The sequence below is a fragment of the Ursus americanus genome, chromosome 21 (assembly GCF_024610735.1).
Source record: "Ursus americanus isolate L20-20 chromosome 21, mUrsAme1.1.p, whole genome shotgun sequence".
NCBI classification, from domain to species: domain Eukaryota; kingdom Metazoa; phylum Chordata; class Mammalia; order Carnivora; family Ursidae; genus Ursus; species Ursus americanus.
This window is the reverse complement of record NC_142147.1, coordinates 38,910,802-38,927,264: the sequence shown is the minus strand read 5'-3', so window position 1 is coordinate 38,927,264 and position 16,463 is coordinate 38,910,802. Positions and strand designations below refer to the sequence as shown.

General features: G+C 44.0%; 1 protein-coding gene across 1 annotated transcript in view; it reads right to left on the bottom strand.

Moving 5' to 3' along the window:
* The window catches only part of TDRD12 (tudor domain containing 12), a 67,063-nt gene that overhangs the window by 13,501 nt on the left and 37,099 nt on the right, over positions 1 to 16,463 (bottom strand). Inside the window, exons 14-24 of the mRNA XM_045796158.2 lie at positions 16,011 to 16,071; positions 15,549 to 15,656; positions 13,117 to 13,302; positions 11,451 to 11,607; positions 10,833 to 10,960; positions 9,056 to 9,247; positions 8,683 to 8,811; positions 7,447 to 7,564; positions 6,706 to 6,845; positions 6,372 to 6,592; positions 4,236 to 4,335 (exon numbers count right to left, since the gene is read on the bottom strand). Coding sequence (XP_045652114.2) covers positions 4,236 to 4,335; positions 6,372 to 6,592; positions 6,706 to 6,845; positions 7,447 to 7,564; positions 8,683 to 8,811; positions 9,056 to 9,247; positions 10,833 to 10,960; positions 11,451 to 11,607; positions 13,117 to 13,302; positions 15,549 to 15,656; positions 16,011 to 16,071 — 1,540 coding nt within the window. The remainder of the gene's footprint in view (positions 1 to 4,235; positions 4,336 to 6,371; positions 6,593 to 6,705; positions 6,846 to 7,446; positions 7,565 to 8,682; positions 8,812 to 9,055; positions 9,248 to 10,832; positions 10,961 to 11,450; positions 11,608 to 13,116; positions 13,303 to 15,548; positions 15,657 to 16,010; positions 16,072 to 16,463) is intronic.

Below are 16,463 nucleotides of genomic sequence, written 5' to 3'. Positions count from 1 at the left end.
AATTAAGGGGGAAAGGAAGGTCTTTAGAATAGACGATGCTGGAGCAACCAATTATCCATAAGGAAAAAACTTTCTCCTTACCCACACCACACATACACAAAATTTAATTTGAGATGGATCACAGACCTAAATGTAAAACCATAAAACTTCTAGAATAAAAAAATAGGGAAGAATCTTTGCAACCTTGGGGTAGGCAAAGATTTCTTATGGCATGAAAAGCACAAAACGTAAAAGAAAAAAGGATAAAGAAGACTTCATCAAAATTAAAAACTTCCACTTTTCAACTGAGGGAAAATATTGGCAACATATCTGACAAACAAACGTATTCATAACGTACTCGACAAGACAACTCAAATTAAAAAATGGGCAAAAACTGTGAACAGAGAATTCATAAAGGAGATACAAAGGGTTAAATAAGCAGTGAAAAGAGCTCCAAGACTCTTTAGCACCAGAGAAATGCAAACAAATATCCATGCAAATGCAACAGGGCAGCAAAAATTAAAGACTGAGAATCCCACATGCTGAGCATGTGGACCTACTGGAACTCTCCTAGGCAGCACTGGTGAGAATGTAACATGGTACAGACTGTCTGAAAGAATCTTACACACACACACACACACACACACACACTTATCTATGACACAGCATATTTCTACTACATCTCACCTGAGAGAAGTGAAGATGTAGGTCTACAAAGACTCGTAGCACAGGAAGTTCAGAGCAGCCAGAAACCGCAAACAACCACAGGTCCGTCAGCTTGGGAACCAACTAGAGCACACCCACATGAAGGACTCCTGCTCCGCCACGAGCAACACGACAGAGCTGAACCTCAGAAGCATTACGCTGAGTAACAGAAGTCAGACTCGAGAGACTACATACTGTGGGATTCCATTTATATGAAAGTCTAGTAAAGACAAAGCTCTAGTGGCAGAGGCAGATCCGGCGGCTGCTGGGAGCTGGGGCTGGGTCTGAGGACCGACACGAAAATGTTCGTATCTTCGTTGTGGTGGTGGTTACATGATTGTATGCATCAAACTATACCCTTCGAAATAGGAATTTTTATTGTATGTAAACTGTACCTCAATACAGCCAATTAGAAGTGGGGGTCTGGTTAGACAGGGTCTGGGAAGGTGGCAGCAGTAAAGTGTCATACGTTTTGACTCTCTCTGAATCTCCACATAAAGACAGAGCAATGAGATGGCAAAACCCAATACCAGGGATATACTTTGCAACAGAACTAACTGACAAAATATCCCCAAAGTACCCCAAATAAAAGCAGATGCGGAAGATAACAAAGGCGAAATCTAGGTGACCTTGGGTTTCGTGATCACCCTGGGGATAGGCCAAAAGCACGATCCATGAAAGACAACTGGAAAGCTGGACTTCATTAAAATTAAAATCTTCTGCTCTGCAAAAGACTATAAGGAGAACAAAAAGACAAGCCACAGACTGGGAGACAGTTTTTGCAAAGCATATTTCTGATAAAGGACTGGTGTCCAAAATCTACAAAGAAAGCTTACAACTCAACAACAAGAAAACAGACAACCCAAATAAAAGAAGGGCAGAAAAACCCTGAACATACAGCCCACTGAAGAAGACATATGGGTGACAAGCACATGAAAAGATGCTCAACGTCATCAGGGAAATGCAAATTAAAACAACGAGATGCCACTACACGCCTACTAGAATGGCTAGAATCCAAACACTGACAACATCAAATACCGCGAGGGCTGAAGCAACAGGAACTCTTGTTCTTTGCTGGTTGGAATGCAAACAGCGCAGCCACTTCAGAGAACAGTTTGGCAATTTCTTACAGAGCAAAACAGTCTTACTATACGATCCAACAATCAGACTCCTTGGTATTACCCAACTTGAGTCGAAAACTCATGCGCCCACAAAAACCTCCACACGAATTTTTCTCATCACCTTATTCATAATTGCCAAAACTCGGAAGCAACCAAGATGTCCTTCAATAGGTGAATGGATAAACTGTAATGTTCAGCAATAAAAAATGACCTATGAAGACACAAGACGACGTGGAGGAACCGCAAATGCACATTGCTGAACAAGAGAAGCCAGTTTGAAAAACCCACATATTGTATGGCTCCAACTATATGACATTCTGGAAAAGGCAAACGAGGAGACGGTAAAGTATCGGTGAAGAGGGGAAGGGTGGAGCATGGGAGATTTTCCAGCAGTGTAAGAATTATGTGATACCATTATGGTGGATAGGAGTCCATTTGGCAAAATCCCCAGAATGTGCTCTACAGGGAGTGAATCTCAATGTAAACTACAGACTTCAGTTAATAATGAAGTATCAGCACTGGCTCATCAGCTGTCACACATGCACCACCCTAAGGCAAGATGCTAGTAATAGGGGGAACTTCTGGGGGGGTAGTAGAGGGAACTCTATTTTCTGCTCAGTTTTTCTATAAACCTAAACTGTTCTAAAAAATAAATATCAATTAATTTAAACAACAACGATAACAAAATAGCAGATGAACAAAACCCAGCCAGATCACAAAGCTTGCACGGTGTCACTGTCTGATGGACCCAAACACAGGATTCCGTGAGCAGCAACAGGTACTCACGGGAAATACAGGGCTGTGGAGGGGGGCAGTGGGACGAGAGCAGCTGAGCCTAGAGGCTTTCATCCACTCCAACAGTGGGCGAAGCCTGAGGCCCTGTAGAGTCTCGGAACTGTCCATCCAAAGACACCAGAGATGAGGGACGAGAAGGGCCAGACGCAAGTGGGGGAGGGAAACAGGGCCAGGAAATCTTAACAATCTCAGAAACTACGTCTCCATATTTTTTTTAAATAAGAATCAACAGAAATGAGAACTCCGAAATTATAAAGGTGACCCTGACCCACACCTCCTTCTAAAATTTAAGGAAAAAATATTTTATCTAAAAAGGAGCCGTAGCAAGGTATCAAAGTCAAAACCCATATTAAATCATAGCAAAAAAGAAAATGAGAGTAACAGTCCCTACAGATAATGAGAGCCTCTAGGAAAGATGTATCCACAAGACAGACCAAAATTGTACCCTTCCATTTCAAAACAAGCTACCTTTCCTCTTAAGAAAATAATGGGGCACCTGGCTGGCTCGGTCAGGGAGCCATGTGACTCTTGGATCTTAGGGTTGTGAGTTCAAGCCTCACATTGTGTGTAGAGACTACTTAAAAAAGTCCTTAAATAAAATAATATGTAAAAGAGATACATACATAATAAATGATATGTACAAAAGAACAACATAAATTTTAAAAAACTTAGAAATGAGGTGACAGAACTAGGGAGAAAGAATGGTGCGAATGAGCAGAACGGACCTGCCTTAGGAAAAAGGGAAGGCAGAAAGGAGAGCAATCTTGAACTCAAGAAGAAAGGAAGAAATATTAAAAAGGATTCAAAAGAAAGTGACAGGGGTGCCTGGGTGGCTCAGTCATTAAGCGTCTGCCTTCAGCTCAGGGCGTGATCCCAGGGTCCTGGGATCGAGCCCCGCATCGGGCTCCCTGCTCTGCTGGGAGCCTGCTTCTTCCTCTCCCACTCCCCCTGCTTGTGTTCCCTCTCTCGCTGGCTGTCTCTCTCTTTCTCTGTCAGTCAAATAAATAAATAAAAATTAAAAAAAAAAAAAAGAACAAGAAAGTGACATACTGTCACTTAGCTCAGCAATTTTATCTACATCTCAGAATTTTCCCCAAAGGAATAATCATGGATGTTGTGAAAAGATGAGTGTGCTATCACTGCATTATTTTTAATGGTCCCCATCCCTAGATGGAAATAACTTCCTGAAAATAAAACTAAAAAACCTCTTAACCGTTGAAGTGGTTTATCTATTTTCCCAATCTGACCCTGGTTTTCTAAATAAACTGGGGTCTTGAAATAAGGCACCTTATAAGGATCCATGCGTATTGTCAGATTAATGGTGGTTCATGAAGAGTGTCATAATTACTCCACTGCTTAAGAATTAAGTATGTTCAGGGGTGCCTAGGTGCTCAGTTGGCTGAGCGGCCAACTCTTGGTTTCGGCTCAGGTCATGATCTCAGGGTTCTGGGACTGAGCCCCGTGTCAGGCTCCCCCTCGGCACCGGGATCTGCTTGAGGATTCTCTCTTCCTCTCCCTCTGCCTCTCCACCCCACGCTCACATGCTTGCACACTTGCTCTCTCTCAGATAAACAAAGCAATCTAAAAGAAGAAGAATGATCATTAATCGCTGAACAAAGTGCAGTGGGAACTTACTTTGATGTATCCAAATGTTGGGAGTGCTTGGTTGGATAATTTCCTTGGCATGTCTGTTTCTGGATTAACATGGTGTCTATCAGGACAGATCCTTTTGTCTCTGAAAAAAAGTAACTGGCTTTTAAAAACAAAAACAATAATTTTTAACATGAATTTTAAACTATTCTTCAGGAAAATTAATCTATAATTGAAATCAAAGGACCTTTATTCTAAATATTTTTAAGTAACCATGTTAAATAATTCAGATAACACAACAAGCACACTAGTGAAAAGAAGTCCTAAAATTTAATTAACACTGAATTAACTTAGAGAGTTACTCTATTATTTCTCTAGACACTGTAAATGAAAAAAATGTACTTCCAAAATAAAGACTCCGAATCAGAAATTTATCACCACAACCCCAAGCAAAGGCTAATAATTAACCTCTAAACCAGAAGTCATTCTGTAACCCAAACTGAGAAATAGTTAAAGCTTTGGTTTCTAAAGTCAACAGAATAATCGAAATTGCCACTAATAACCTGCTTAATGTACCATAGTTCAAGAAAGTTAAACAGTTACCTTAAAATGAAACTCAATCCAATCAATACACATCAGACATCTCCAACCCAGTCCCAGCGATTGCTGATCAAGGACTGGCATCACGTCTGGGTCAGTGAGAAGGCCCCCCATGACGGTGGAGATCTCCGTGCTCTCCAAACTGATTAATGCTATCAAGGCACGTGCTATCAAAGTCAGGTAACGTTTCTGAGGAAACTGACAAGCCTATTCCAAAACGTATGTGGAGATGCAGTTGACTTAAAATAGCCAAACAGCCTTGATGAAGAGCAAAGTTGGAGAATTTACATACCAAATTCCAGGACTCACTAGAATATAAGCTACTGTGAGAGAATGTGGTACCAGGGTAAGGACAAAGAAACCAATATAACACAGAGAGTCCATGAGTGGACCACATACACTATCATCCGTTTTATGTCAAAGGCACCAATTCAGGGAGAACACAGTGATGTCTTAAAAAAAGGATACCGGAGCAAGCGATTATCTGCATAGGAAAAAGTAATCCTTTCCCCGTATCTCACACTATACACAAACATTAAACTCACTCTAGATTATACACCTAAGTGTGAAAACAGTCTATAAAGCTTTTAGAAGAAAACAGAGAAGAGTGTCTTCATGACCTAGAGATCAGCAAATATTTCTTACACAAGGACACAAAACAACAGCAACCAGGAAATACTTCATCAAAATTAAAAAGGTCCGCTCATCAAAAGACTCTTACAAGAGGAAAAAGGTAAGCCATGGACTGGGAAGAGAGCTTCTCAAGGCACACCTCTGAAAAAGCAGTTATATCTAGAATGAATAAAGTACTCCCACAAACCAAAGAGAAAAAGGGTAACACCCAATTTCAAAAATGGGCAAAAGAACTGAACAGGCTTGTCACAAGAAGAGGCTGGTCAAATGTCCCACAGGCAGGTGAAAAGACACCCATCGTTGATTACTCGGGAAATACAGATGGAAACCACGGTGTGACACTATGCCCCCAGGACCGCTGTGTCGGTGAGGGTATGGAGCCACTCAACTCTCTCACACGCTGCTGATGGGACTGTGAAACAGTCACACACCTCCGAAGGTTACAGGTGTGCTCACCCCGTGACCCAGCAATCCCACTCCAAAGTCTACACCCCCAAGGAAATGGGTGCTTATTTCCAGAAAAAGACACATGCAAGAGTGTTCACAAGCTTCATACATAATAGCCAAAAGCTGGAAACAGTTCGCAGGCCTGCCAACAGGAGACTGGATACATACATTGGGATATATTTATACAACAGAATACTGCACCACTCAATAGATAAATCCATCCCTCAGGTCCACACAGGAACAGAGATGAATGTCGCAGACGGTAGGCCGAATGTACAATTCCATTTATATAAAGTTGGAAAATGCACAAACTTCATCAACATGGATAGATTCTGGGGAGGCAGTTACTTCCAGGGGGAGGGCAGATTGGGAAGGAGCATGGGGGCATCTCTGGGGTGTCCCCCAGAGGTGGGTGTGGTTGACATTGTGCATATCCAGCAGTAAACCTATCACTGGGCACTTTATTGTACATTTCAATTTTTAAAAAAACGACTGGCTTACTTGCAAAAACCGAAAGCCTTAAGATATGGACAAAGAGGCCTTCTGGCTTTTTTATCTTCTTTGGCTTCTAGTACCCCTGCAGTAAACTCATACAGCTCCGAGGGAATCTTGGCATCTGCTCGCTCCAGGTAGCGCAGGATGCCGACCGCGTGGCACGCGTTCCTCTCCGTCAGCAGCAAGACGGACTTGGTCTTCTTATCTCCCTGTTCTGCAGGGGAACCCTTAATATTGGGGGTGAATAAAGGCAAAGGTCATCCATCACAGTCTAAATGATAAAACTTTGTGGGCACAGAACATGCCAGTAGAATATTTAAAGATCATAAGTTCATCAAACCTGCTCGATGGAACTCTGAAAATGACCAGACATGCAGTACAGGCGTCCACCAAGAATTTTGGGGGAGGAAGGAAAGCTGAAGTGAATCACACATGTGGCATCGGTGATGGCCAAGAGTGGTATGCAATCATCTGTTAAGGCTGGAGAGAAGGATCCGACAGTCACAAACGAGGCTGTGCTTCTCCTGCACTTACTCTACAGACCAATTCCGGGAACCGTACGTGAACACAGATCTCTACTGCATCTTACTGTTTAGATGCCAACAAACTTCTTCCCCATTTTTTTCCCCCAAAATGTCACAGCACAGTGATTACATTCCAGAGAAAAGTGGTCTCCCTAATGTTAGCTTGGAAAATGCGTCTTTCTATTACGAATGTAGGCTGCCCATCAATCTTTCACTTATTTTATACATTTTGACTTTTCGATGTCTAACATGGTAGTTTACAACCATCTGTGACAGATTTCATCGTAGGCACACACACGTACGTTCCAGCTCGAACCCCAGGGAGAAGGCCTATACTCAGGGCTGCTACACTCAGAGCTCCAAGGGCCCCTGCCTTCACCTCAACACCAAAATCTTGGTGGAGCTCACCCTTCATTTTGAAATTAACATTACTAATAAATTCTCAGTAAATCTGGGAAATGATGAGAAATCTGGAGACGAGCTATACAAATAAACTGAAGACATGATTCCTATTAGCTCAGCCTTCTCTAAATGGAAGTAGAAATTAAAACACTTACCTAATACAATGTGAGAGCCAGAACTTAACTTCTTCTTCCACTGTTCTAAAACACTTTTTAAATTAAAAACCATTTCTTTATGCATTTTCAAGCAAAATATTGAACTGCTTTCTACTACCTAAAGATGAAACCAAATAGGCCAGTTCACAGTCAGGAACATAAGCTTGAATTTAATTGTTCCATCAATAATTATCAGTATAAAACATTTAAAATTATCTGTGAGGGTATGACCTCATTGATCCACAAACTGTACGAACAAGATGATTGTAAACTGAAACAAATATATTTCTAAAATTCTATAGTTTGTATCTAAAAACTTGCTTGAGTGAAACAAACATTCCGCTAGAACTATTTTCCTTCCTTTTTAAATAATGGGTGCATACACAGATGTATTTATTTTTACACATATGTGTGTGAATATATATGTATACACACACGTCAAATTTATGTGCCAACACGTCACACTTTTTCATGAGACCTCTAGTTCATCATTGCTGAAAGGTGTTACGTACTACTGATTCCCACGTATTTATTTTTTTATAGAACCTTTTTAAAAAAGATTTATTTATTTGAGAGCACGCATGCATGCGCATGTGCAGGGAGGGGGAGGAGCAAAGGGAGAGGGAGAGACAGAATCTCAAGCAGACTCCCCACTGAGCATGGAGCCTGACGCAGGGCGCAGGGCTCGGATCTCAGGACCGAGATCACGACCTGAGCCAAAACCAAGAGTTGGAAGCCTAACCAACTGCACCACCCAGGAGCCCTTGATTCTTTTATTTTAATATATATTTGGCTTCATTTCTACATTTTATTATTTATGTAGATTTAGATTATATTAAATAAATCTGTAGCCAATTTAGCTGACTTTTCTGGCCACATGATCAACCTCTTGGTGTTATTTTCTCTCTTTTGTAAACAGGGTACAGAAGTCGCTGGCATTTCTTTATGAATGGGTTCCTTTTAATGACAAAACACAAGGCACTGGCCTCCTAGGGGAATATCAGCTTCCTTGGAAAGGCTGGTCCCACCTACTTGGCTCCTCCCCCAGGGCCCCGCCTCCCGCTGTCCTGCCTCATCGCTGTGCACACTCCCCAGCACTAGCCACCTCTTCCTCCGACTAAGGATCAACTGGTAACCTTTTATCCCCCATCAAATATTTAACTACCCGTAATTCTCTGATGATTTCGAGATTCAGTCACGGTTTAAACACACAGTAAGGACATTTTATGGGCTCACCTTACACACTATTTCTGTTTCAGCTACAGAACCGGTGAAGATCAAGGTCTTTTGCGCTTGACTTGGAACGAAATCTAGAGTCTGGAGTAAAGTGGAGGTTTTTTCACATTCTAGGCAAAGGTGCACTACCTGGTAATGAAATGCAGCAACAATGTGGTTTTAAACACATTCGAGGTGCTCCAGTTTCAGTTTTCATCGCTAAGTGAGGATCTTAACAGAAGAGCACGCACAGAAAATCAATATAAATCTAAATACACGATTATAGATCTGTGCATAAGATTAAAGCTGTAGTATTTTAGGAGGAGGCCACGAAATCACGGCTACTCGCTGGAGTCCATCAGCCCCCACCTCCCATTGGCCCGCAAGGCCGCACCTGCTGGACGCTGCCGTAGAGCGCGGCCTCCTCCATGGCCGTGACCACGATGTAGGGGTCGTTCATGAACTCTTTGACCAGCTGCTCTATATGTCTGCTCCAATGAACGCCAACAGCAACAATCTGATGTGGTGCGGATTCCCTTTCTTCAACGTCAATATTTTTTTTAAAGTTATCTAATATAGCAAACATCTAAAAAAATTAGTATAATTTCATTTTTACTTCAGAAGGGAGGAATAACTGATTCACAGAACATGACAGGTAAAGAACTGTGCATTTTCTGTTCTCGGAGCGGCGGAAGGCCTTTCCAAACAAAAGAGAAAAAAGTAAAAAGGAGAGAACATTAAGTATAAACAAAAGAAAACACACACAATAGCTGGGTGAATGTGTAACATATGTAATGAAGCATGAACATCCTTCTATTAAAAAGTTCTGCAAACGGACTAGAAAAAGATGATCCTGCCAACAGAAAATAAGCAAAGAAAACGAACGAACAAGCAGCTCAGAGACCAGAACGAGTGGCCGTACGAACGCTCGACTCGACAAGTAATCAAGGAAATGCACGTGATGCTAACACGATGCCTCGTTTAACAAGCCCACTAGACACAGAGCTGGCCTAACGCTTCCCACTGCGCGGGGCGCGGGGCAGCACGCTGTCCGCGGCAGTCTCCGCTTTCAGAGAGGCAACCGTACGGCAGGATTCAGGATATTAGTTTTGCAAATCACAACTGCAGCTGTGGAGGCATTCACAACGCTGCACAGGCCCACACGGCGGGGCAGCAACAAAGCCTGGGCTGGAACCCGGCACATCACTGCTCCCAGATGAAATGCTTGTGGTCATCACGTTACACTGCACCCAAGAAATGCCTTCTTGTAAGAATCCAGTCTGTGATCCATTAATCCCCTTCCTACGAACTTATACTAAAGGAAATGTGCAAAAAAGATGTATGCTGCTCAGCCACATACACTCACAAACATGCTAAATGTCCAAAAATCAGACCATTTAGAAAGAATTATGCTATGCCCACAGGATTCCATACTGGCCCAGGCCAGTGAACGATCACACTGGAGAACAGTTACTAATACTCCTGACACCGTTTACCGAAAAATGCAAGTTATAAACTAGCTATGAAATAAGGCCTGATGTTAGTTCCATGTATCGCCAGACACAGGAATTACTCTCAAACAGGCAGAGTGATTACCTGTGAGTGTAACACAATGGATGCTGGGATTTTTCAAGTGTTTTCCTCTGTATCCCAAGTTTTCTAGAATAAAACTTATTGCTTTCATAATCATAAAAATATCGATATTTTGGAAAACCTCACTGGAAAATAATCTTTGCTCTTCAAAGAGAACTTTAAAATTTGGGAAGGAGGGGCACCTGGGTGGCCCAGTCAGTCAAGCATCTGCCTTCAGCTCGGGACATGATCTCAGAGTCCTGGGATCGAGCCTCATGGAGGGCTCCCTGCTCAGCGAGAAGCCTGCTTCTCCCTCTCCTTCCTGCTCGTTCATGCTCTCTCTCAAGCGATCTCTGTCACTCTTTCTCTCTCAAATAAATAAATAAAATCTAAAAAAAAAAAAAATCGGGGAAGGAAATTTCAGACGAACTCTCTTCACAGCTGTAAAAGTTAAAGGGAAAACCTTTCAAGATTAACCGGTTTCCCCCCCACCCCACAACAGACACGTCATCTCCTGATTCCTAGAAGCAGGTAAGACTTCAATCACATATACATTTATTTCTGAGTGATAATGACATCTTGATGGCCGCCATACTTACTTCTTCGTTAGCGTCAAAGAACAACACTTCCACCTCATCCAAGATGAGGTGACAGAGTCTAAGAAACAGCAAGCTTTGGTATCTAAGGAGTCTCAGGAGGCTGTGGGGTGTCGTAACAATGATATCACCTACATTTTGAGAGAAGACAAGTAACATTCAGAGTTTCCACAGGTTTTTCTCACACTTCCTTTGCTAAGATGCTACACACTTCCTAGAACTTCTAATGACCCAAAAAGCGGTTTTTCTTGCTGGGACGGGCGAGGCCTGCCCGTCCAGGCCAACACCTGTCCTTATCTGACTGACACCTGGGCTCCCACCAGTGTTTGTGCTTCTGAAAGGCAGGGGTGGGGGTTCAGTCAACATCTAACGAACAGGAGATATTTGATAAATAGTTAATGAGTGAAGGAAATCATGGCGTTTTCTCAGTGGAACGGGTGTAAGTTGAGGTCAAACCCTCGCCCTACTGTGCCCACCCCATAACGGACAGCGAGGTCCCACCTGTAGCTGGACGAGTGACATCACGTGACAAGCCCATGTCCCGGGCAGTGGCCGCGCCTGACTGGCAGGGCTCCACTACGCTCCGCGGGGAAAACCAAACAGCTTGGAAAGGATGCTTACACCCCCTTGGAAGCTTCATGTTTTTGGCTTCATCTTTGTGGAGTCCGATTATTAGCAACATAGGATGAAGAGGCCTGGAGGATGGGCTATAGTCTTCCAGTAATTCAAAAATAAATTGGGCCTTTTTCCACCCAGGGCACACAATCACTGCCAGAGGCTGCAAAGACAAAGTCACATAATTTGGGGCAGAAGTTAGGAATTGAACCTAGTCTATGCTGAAGCGTGCAGAACGTCTCCTTGCACGGAGGAAGCGCTACACACTTTGTCTGCTATCGTCACTGTCCTGTAAGTCAGAAAAGATACAATTCCATCAGAAGGGATTCAGACACACAGACTCAGATTCTTCTAGGGCTTACACGAAGCATTCGCAAGTGTTAACTCATTTTGTCTTTAAAACACTCTCACAGGGTAGGACCTATTATTACCTCATGTCACAGATGAGGAGTGTGAGACACAGAGAGGTAAAGTTAGTTGCCCAAGGCCACACAGCTAACACCCGGGAGCAGCGGGATCTGAATCCAGGGGTCTGGCTCCAGGGCTCCTGCTCCCAGGGACCAGGCAAACTGCCTCCTGAAAGGGGCTTTAAGAAAGGTTAGCCTCTCTTCCTTAGGGGATAAGTCAGCTACGGCTCCATCCGAACGCTGACTGCCACCATCTCACTGTTCTCTCCTGAAGGTGCACTGCCTGCCAAACACCGTCTCGGACACATGCCCTCCATGAACTGAAGACAAGAGCAAGTCTCCCCTCTCCTTCACGCAGATCCAGGTGGGCGCCAGCGTCCAGGCGCCGGGCCTGAAAGCGGGCTGACCACAGAGACGTGTAGAAAGCAGAGGACACAAGAGGCAAGAGCCGGACATCTTTTCTGACCCAGCCCATGAGGGTCAGGGGCTCACGGAGGGATGCAGATGTGACGTCAATACATAACAACCCTGCCAACGCAGACTTCCAGAGGGCAATCATTAAAACCACATGGCAGACTGAGAAAAATGAGCATCTCTCCCATATGCAATGGTGTCTTTTCTCACTACGATCTTTCACCTTCTAACGAGGAATGGAGCTGTCCGCACTCTATCCTCTGAGACATGTCTGAGACAGAGCTCTCCTGTATGGGCGTTCACCTGACCGCCCGGACCTGCAGTGCATCACCTGACCCCACACCCCACTTCTCTCCTTTCCAGCGTCTTTCACAGCTCCTTGCAGATTCCCGCACACGGGAAGAATAAAGTAGGGTTCTACACCAGTGTGGGCTGCTGTGGAATAATTAAAAGAATGTGGGACATGATGACAGAAAAATCTGAATTCTAATCCCACTTCTTGTCTCACTTGTCAGATGAGGCTAATTTTCTCATCTATGAAACGGTGAAAACTGTACTTGGCCTGACCATCTCACAGGGTGACCGTGACAGAGGAATCCAATCAGTGGAATACGTTTATAAATTATATATTCGTCTCCAAATGCCAGAAATGTCTTGGCTCAGCCGATGGCCACAACGGGGGCTCCAGGGGGAGAATCAGTGTCAGAGAATCAATGATTCTGGTAAGTTCCTGTCTTGTCATGGAAACCAAATAAATAATGTAACCCAAACTTCACCAAAAGTTCAGCACAAAATTTAAAAATAAATATTTAAGCCATGCTGTTGTTGAAACAAAACTGTCTCCAACTTACTCCATTTCTACTTGGTAAAGACTTGTAGCAGCCCCTCATTTGCAGAATTGTAAGGACTGGTGGCAGGTACAGCAGCGGATCATTTCCACAGTGAGAGATGACCACCACGTCCCAGCCCCGGGCTATGGGAGGCCAAGAGTAGGATTCCGCGTGGCTAGGTCCCGGGAACTTGTTTCTTTGAAGAGCCTACAAAACAGCAGCCACCAAAAAACCACAAATGAAGCATAGAGAACAAAAACTCCATCTCTTTGTTCACCCCCTCCCCCAAACAACAGCCACTACAACTGCTTAATCTGGTATTTTCTAAGACCTAACTTGACAAGTGCCCGAGTCTTTTCTCAGAGCCAAACTCCTGCCATAAGACGCCTGCTTTTCTAGGCTCCAAATCAAAACCAGGTGCCTAGAGCTCGCTAGAGCAAGGACCTGGCTTCTCCTCCTAATGATCGATGACTGCATCACCTTTAGTTACAACGTTTTGTTGTTGTTGTTTTTAAACATGCCTTTACTGGGGCACTTGGCTCAGTCAGAGGAGCGTTCAACTCTTCATCTCGGGGTCATGAGTTCAAGCCCCACACTGGGTGTGGAGATTACTTAAATAAAACTTAAAAAAAAACTTCACATGCCTTTATTTGCTTATTTTCTATGTAACAGTCACTAAAACCTCCCAAGTCCTGCAGCGGAAGATTCTCCAGCCACACTGACCCTACGTTCCAAGAGGCTAAACTCATGAGCGCAACTGGTAGGTGATGTCCTCGTCCCCCGGCCCTGAGCCCCGGGAGCGGCGCAGACCACTGACAGTGTGTCCCGCGTGCAGCCGTCCCCCTGCGGCCTCCCTGCACTGCCCCTGCTGCCTGCAAGGCCGGTCATCCTTCTCGGCTGACTTTCTCGCTTTGGTGGAGAACATACTTAAGGAGCATCTTTCCTGAGGAAGTCAGTTCTTGTGAGACTCTTCATGTCTGAAAATGTCTTCATTGCTAGTTTCAGATGGACCTCAAGGTTGGAAATAATTTTTCACCAGGACCTCAGAATCAGTGTCCCTCCGGTGTTACCAAAGGCAAGTCTGAAGCCATTCGTGCCAGAAAAGCCCCCTGGTTGGACGCTTCACAGCCGAGTGCCCTCGATCCTGCCCCCTCACTGTGCTGGGCTCGTGGGAGGGGGACTCTACTAACTTGGACAGTCCCATTAGGTCTGGGAATCATTTGTGTGTTGTCCTTCTCAGAATTTTCTGCCCACCGTCTTCACTCTTTTTAAAAAATCCCACTTCAGAGACTGGACCTCCAAATGACCCTCAAATTCTGTTTTCCCCCATTTCCATCTCTTTTGTCTTTTTGCTCTACTTTCTGATAGTTAGCTTTCATTTCCTCTCTCCAATCTGGTGCTTGGTTTCTATTTCTACAGCATTCTGAATTTCCAAGAACCTTTTTATCCTCTGGGCCTTTTTTTTATAGCACCCTGTTATTGTTTAATAAGTACTGTTAATACTTATCTCTGAGGGTATTTATTTTATAGCATTATCTTCTACTGCCAACGCGGTTTCCTTCAGAGTTTTATTTTGATCTTTTTTTTTTTTTTTAAAGTGCTTTTCTTTTCTTTTTAGGTGAGAACTTTCATCAAATGTCTTTTTAGGTGAGAACTTTCATCAAATGTCTAAGGAACCCTGATGTGTGTTCGCAGGGAGGAAGCCACTAAAAGCGGGCTGGAAGATGTGTGGCCAGAGCAGAGCTCAGCTCCGTGAGTGTCACACCCCTGCAGGAAGCCAGGACACCGAGCAGGTATCTTTACTGGGAGAATTCATCTGAAGGGTATTTCCAGGGCCAATTCGGTTCCTTCAGAAAGATCGTCCTTCCCAAGAAGCTGACTGTGAATGCTCGGGAAAGGGCGGAGGGAAGTTCAGAACCCCCGACTCTCTCCTTCCTCTACTAGTCAGCTGCACTCTGCTGCCCGTTTTCCATCTTCTGAAAGCGTGCGGAAATTTCTAGGCCGCTAGAGACTTTGCTCTCATTCAATCCACCCTCATGGTTTCAGCTTCTTTCTTTACTTTTTTTTTTTGGAATCAAGAAGCAAATAGATAAGCACGTGTGATCAATTTACTAGTTGAAATGGCAGGTCTCTAAAGCAGTTTCGAGAAGAACACTCGGAAATACAGCGTAACTGCCCTGGCAACCTGCTGCTCCTTCCAAGCCCCTTTCCAGAGACGCATTTGAAAACTTACCTCAGAAAAGCATTAAGAGCTACACAGTGGTTTCACCACAAAAGAGTTACTCACTTACAGGAAGTTAACCTGAAGAACACATGAGAACTTAATAATGGAAGCTGAACAGAGGATTTCAATAGCCAAGAAATTATACAAGCGCAGCCTTGGAAGGGTTTCCTAAAAATCCTCCTACGTGAGAACAGGTTCCTTCACAAGCCCGTCTTCAGGAGCGCTTTACCTTTCTCAGGTCCGCCGAGAGCGGGGACGCGTCAACGGACAAGCAAGGCTCGATCCTGTTCCGGAGCACGGCCAAGGGCTGCTGGGAGCTGGAGCGCAGCCTCTGCAGCTGAGACAGCACGTGTGCCCCTCAGACACCCGCCCGTGAGACGCCCCCGCCCCACCCACCAGCGCAGGAAGTCAACCACTTCCTGCAAGCGAAGGACAGCCTAGGTGTCCATATGCTCATCAAAACCCACCAAAACTACCAAAACGAAAGGAAGAACATCTACTACCCCCCCAAATAATAATAATTGCTCTAAAGCAATAATTCACTGGAGAATCTCTAAAAGGGTGTCTTCAGGGAGAGTCCCCACCTAAGGGGGGTTTTCGCTTCTAACCTCAAATCCAGACGAGGAAGGAGAGGGACTTAAAGAGTAAAGAGCTGTCGTGGATTTTTAGTCTTTTCGTAGGGTTGTCATACCTGCTGCAGCTCAGAGGCCCCATCAGCTCTCAAAGGATCGGGATTTAAAAACTGCAACAATCTATAAAAGAGCGCAAAGGACAATTTGAAGGAAAAAGGAGTCAATATTTCTTCAACTGAGTTATAGTTTTAATTCTTCCTTGACAGAGATAAGATGAAATACAGTTGGCCCTTGAGCCACGCGGGTTTGAACCGTCCACACCCTCTCATATGCGGATTGTTTACGGTACAGGACTCAAAATGTACTTTTTCTTCCTTATGATTTTCTTAGTACCATTTTCTTTTCTCCGGCTTACCTTATTGTACGAATACAGTACATAATACCTAAGACATACAAATACATGTTAATTGATTATGTTATCAGTAAGGCTTCTGGTCAACAGTAGGCTATCAGTAGTTAAGTTTCACGGGAGTCACAAGTTCTATGCAGACTTTAACCGTGTGGGAGGTCAG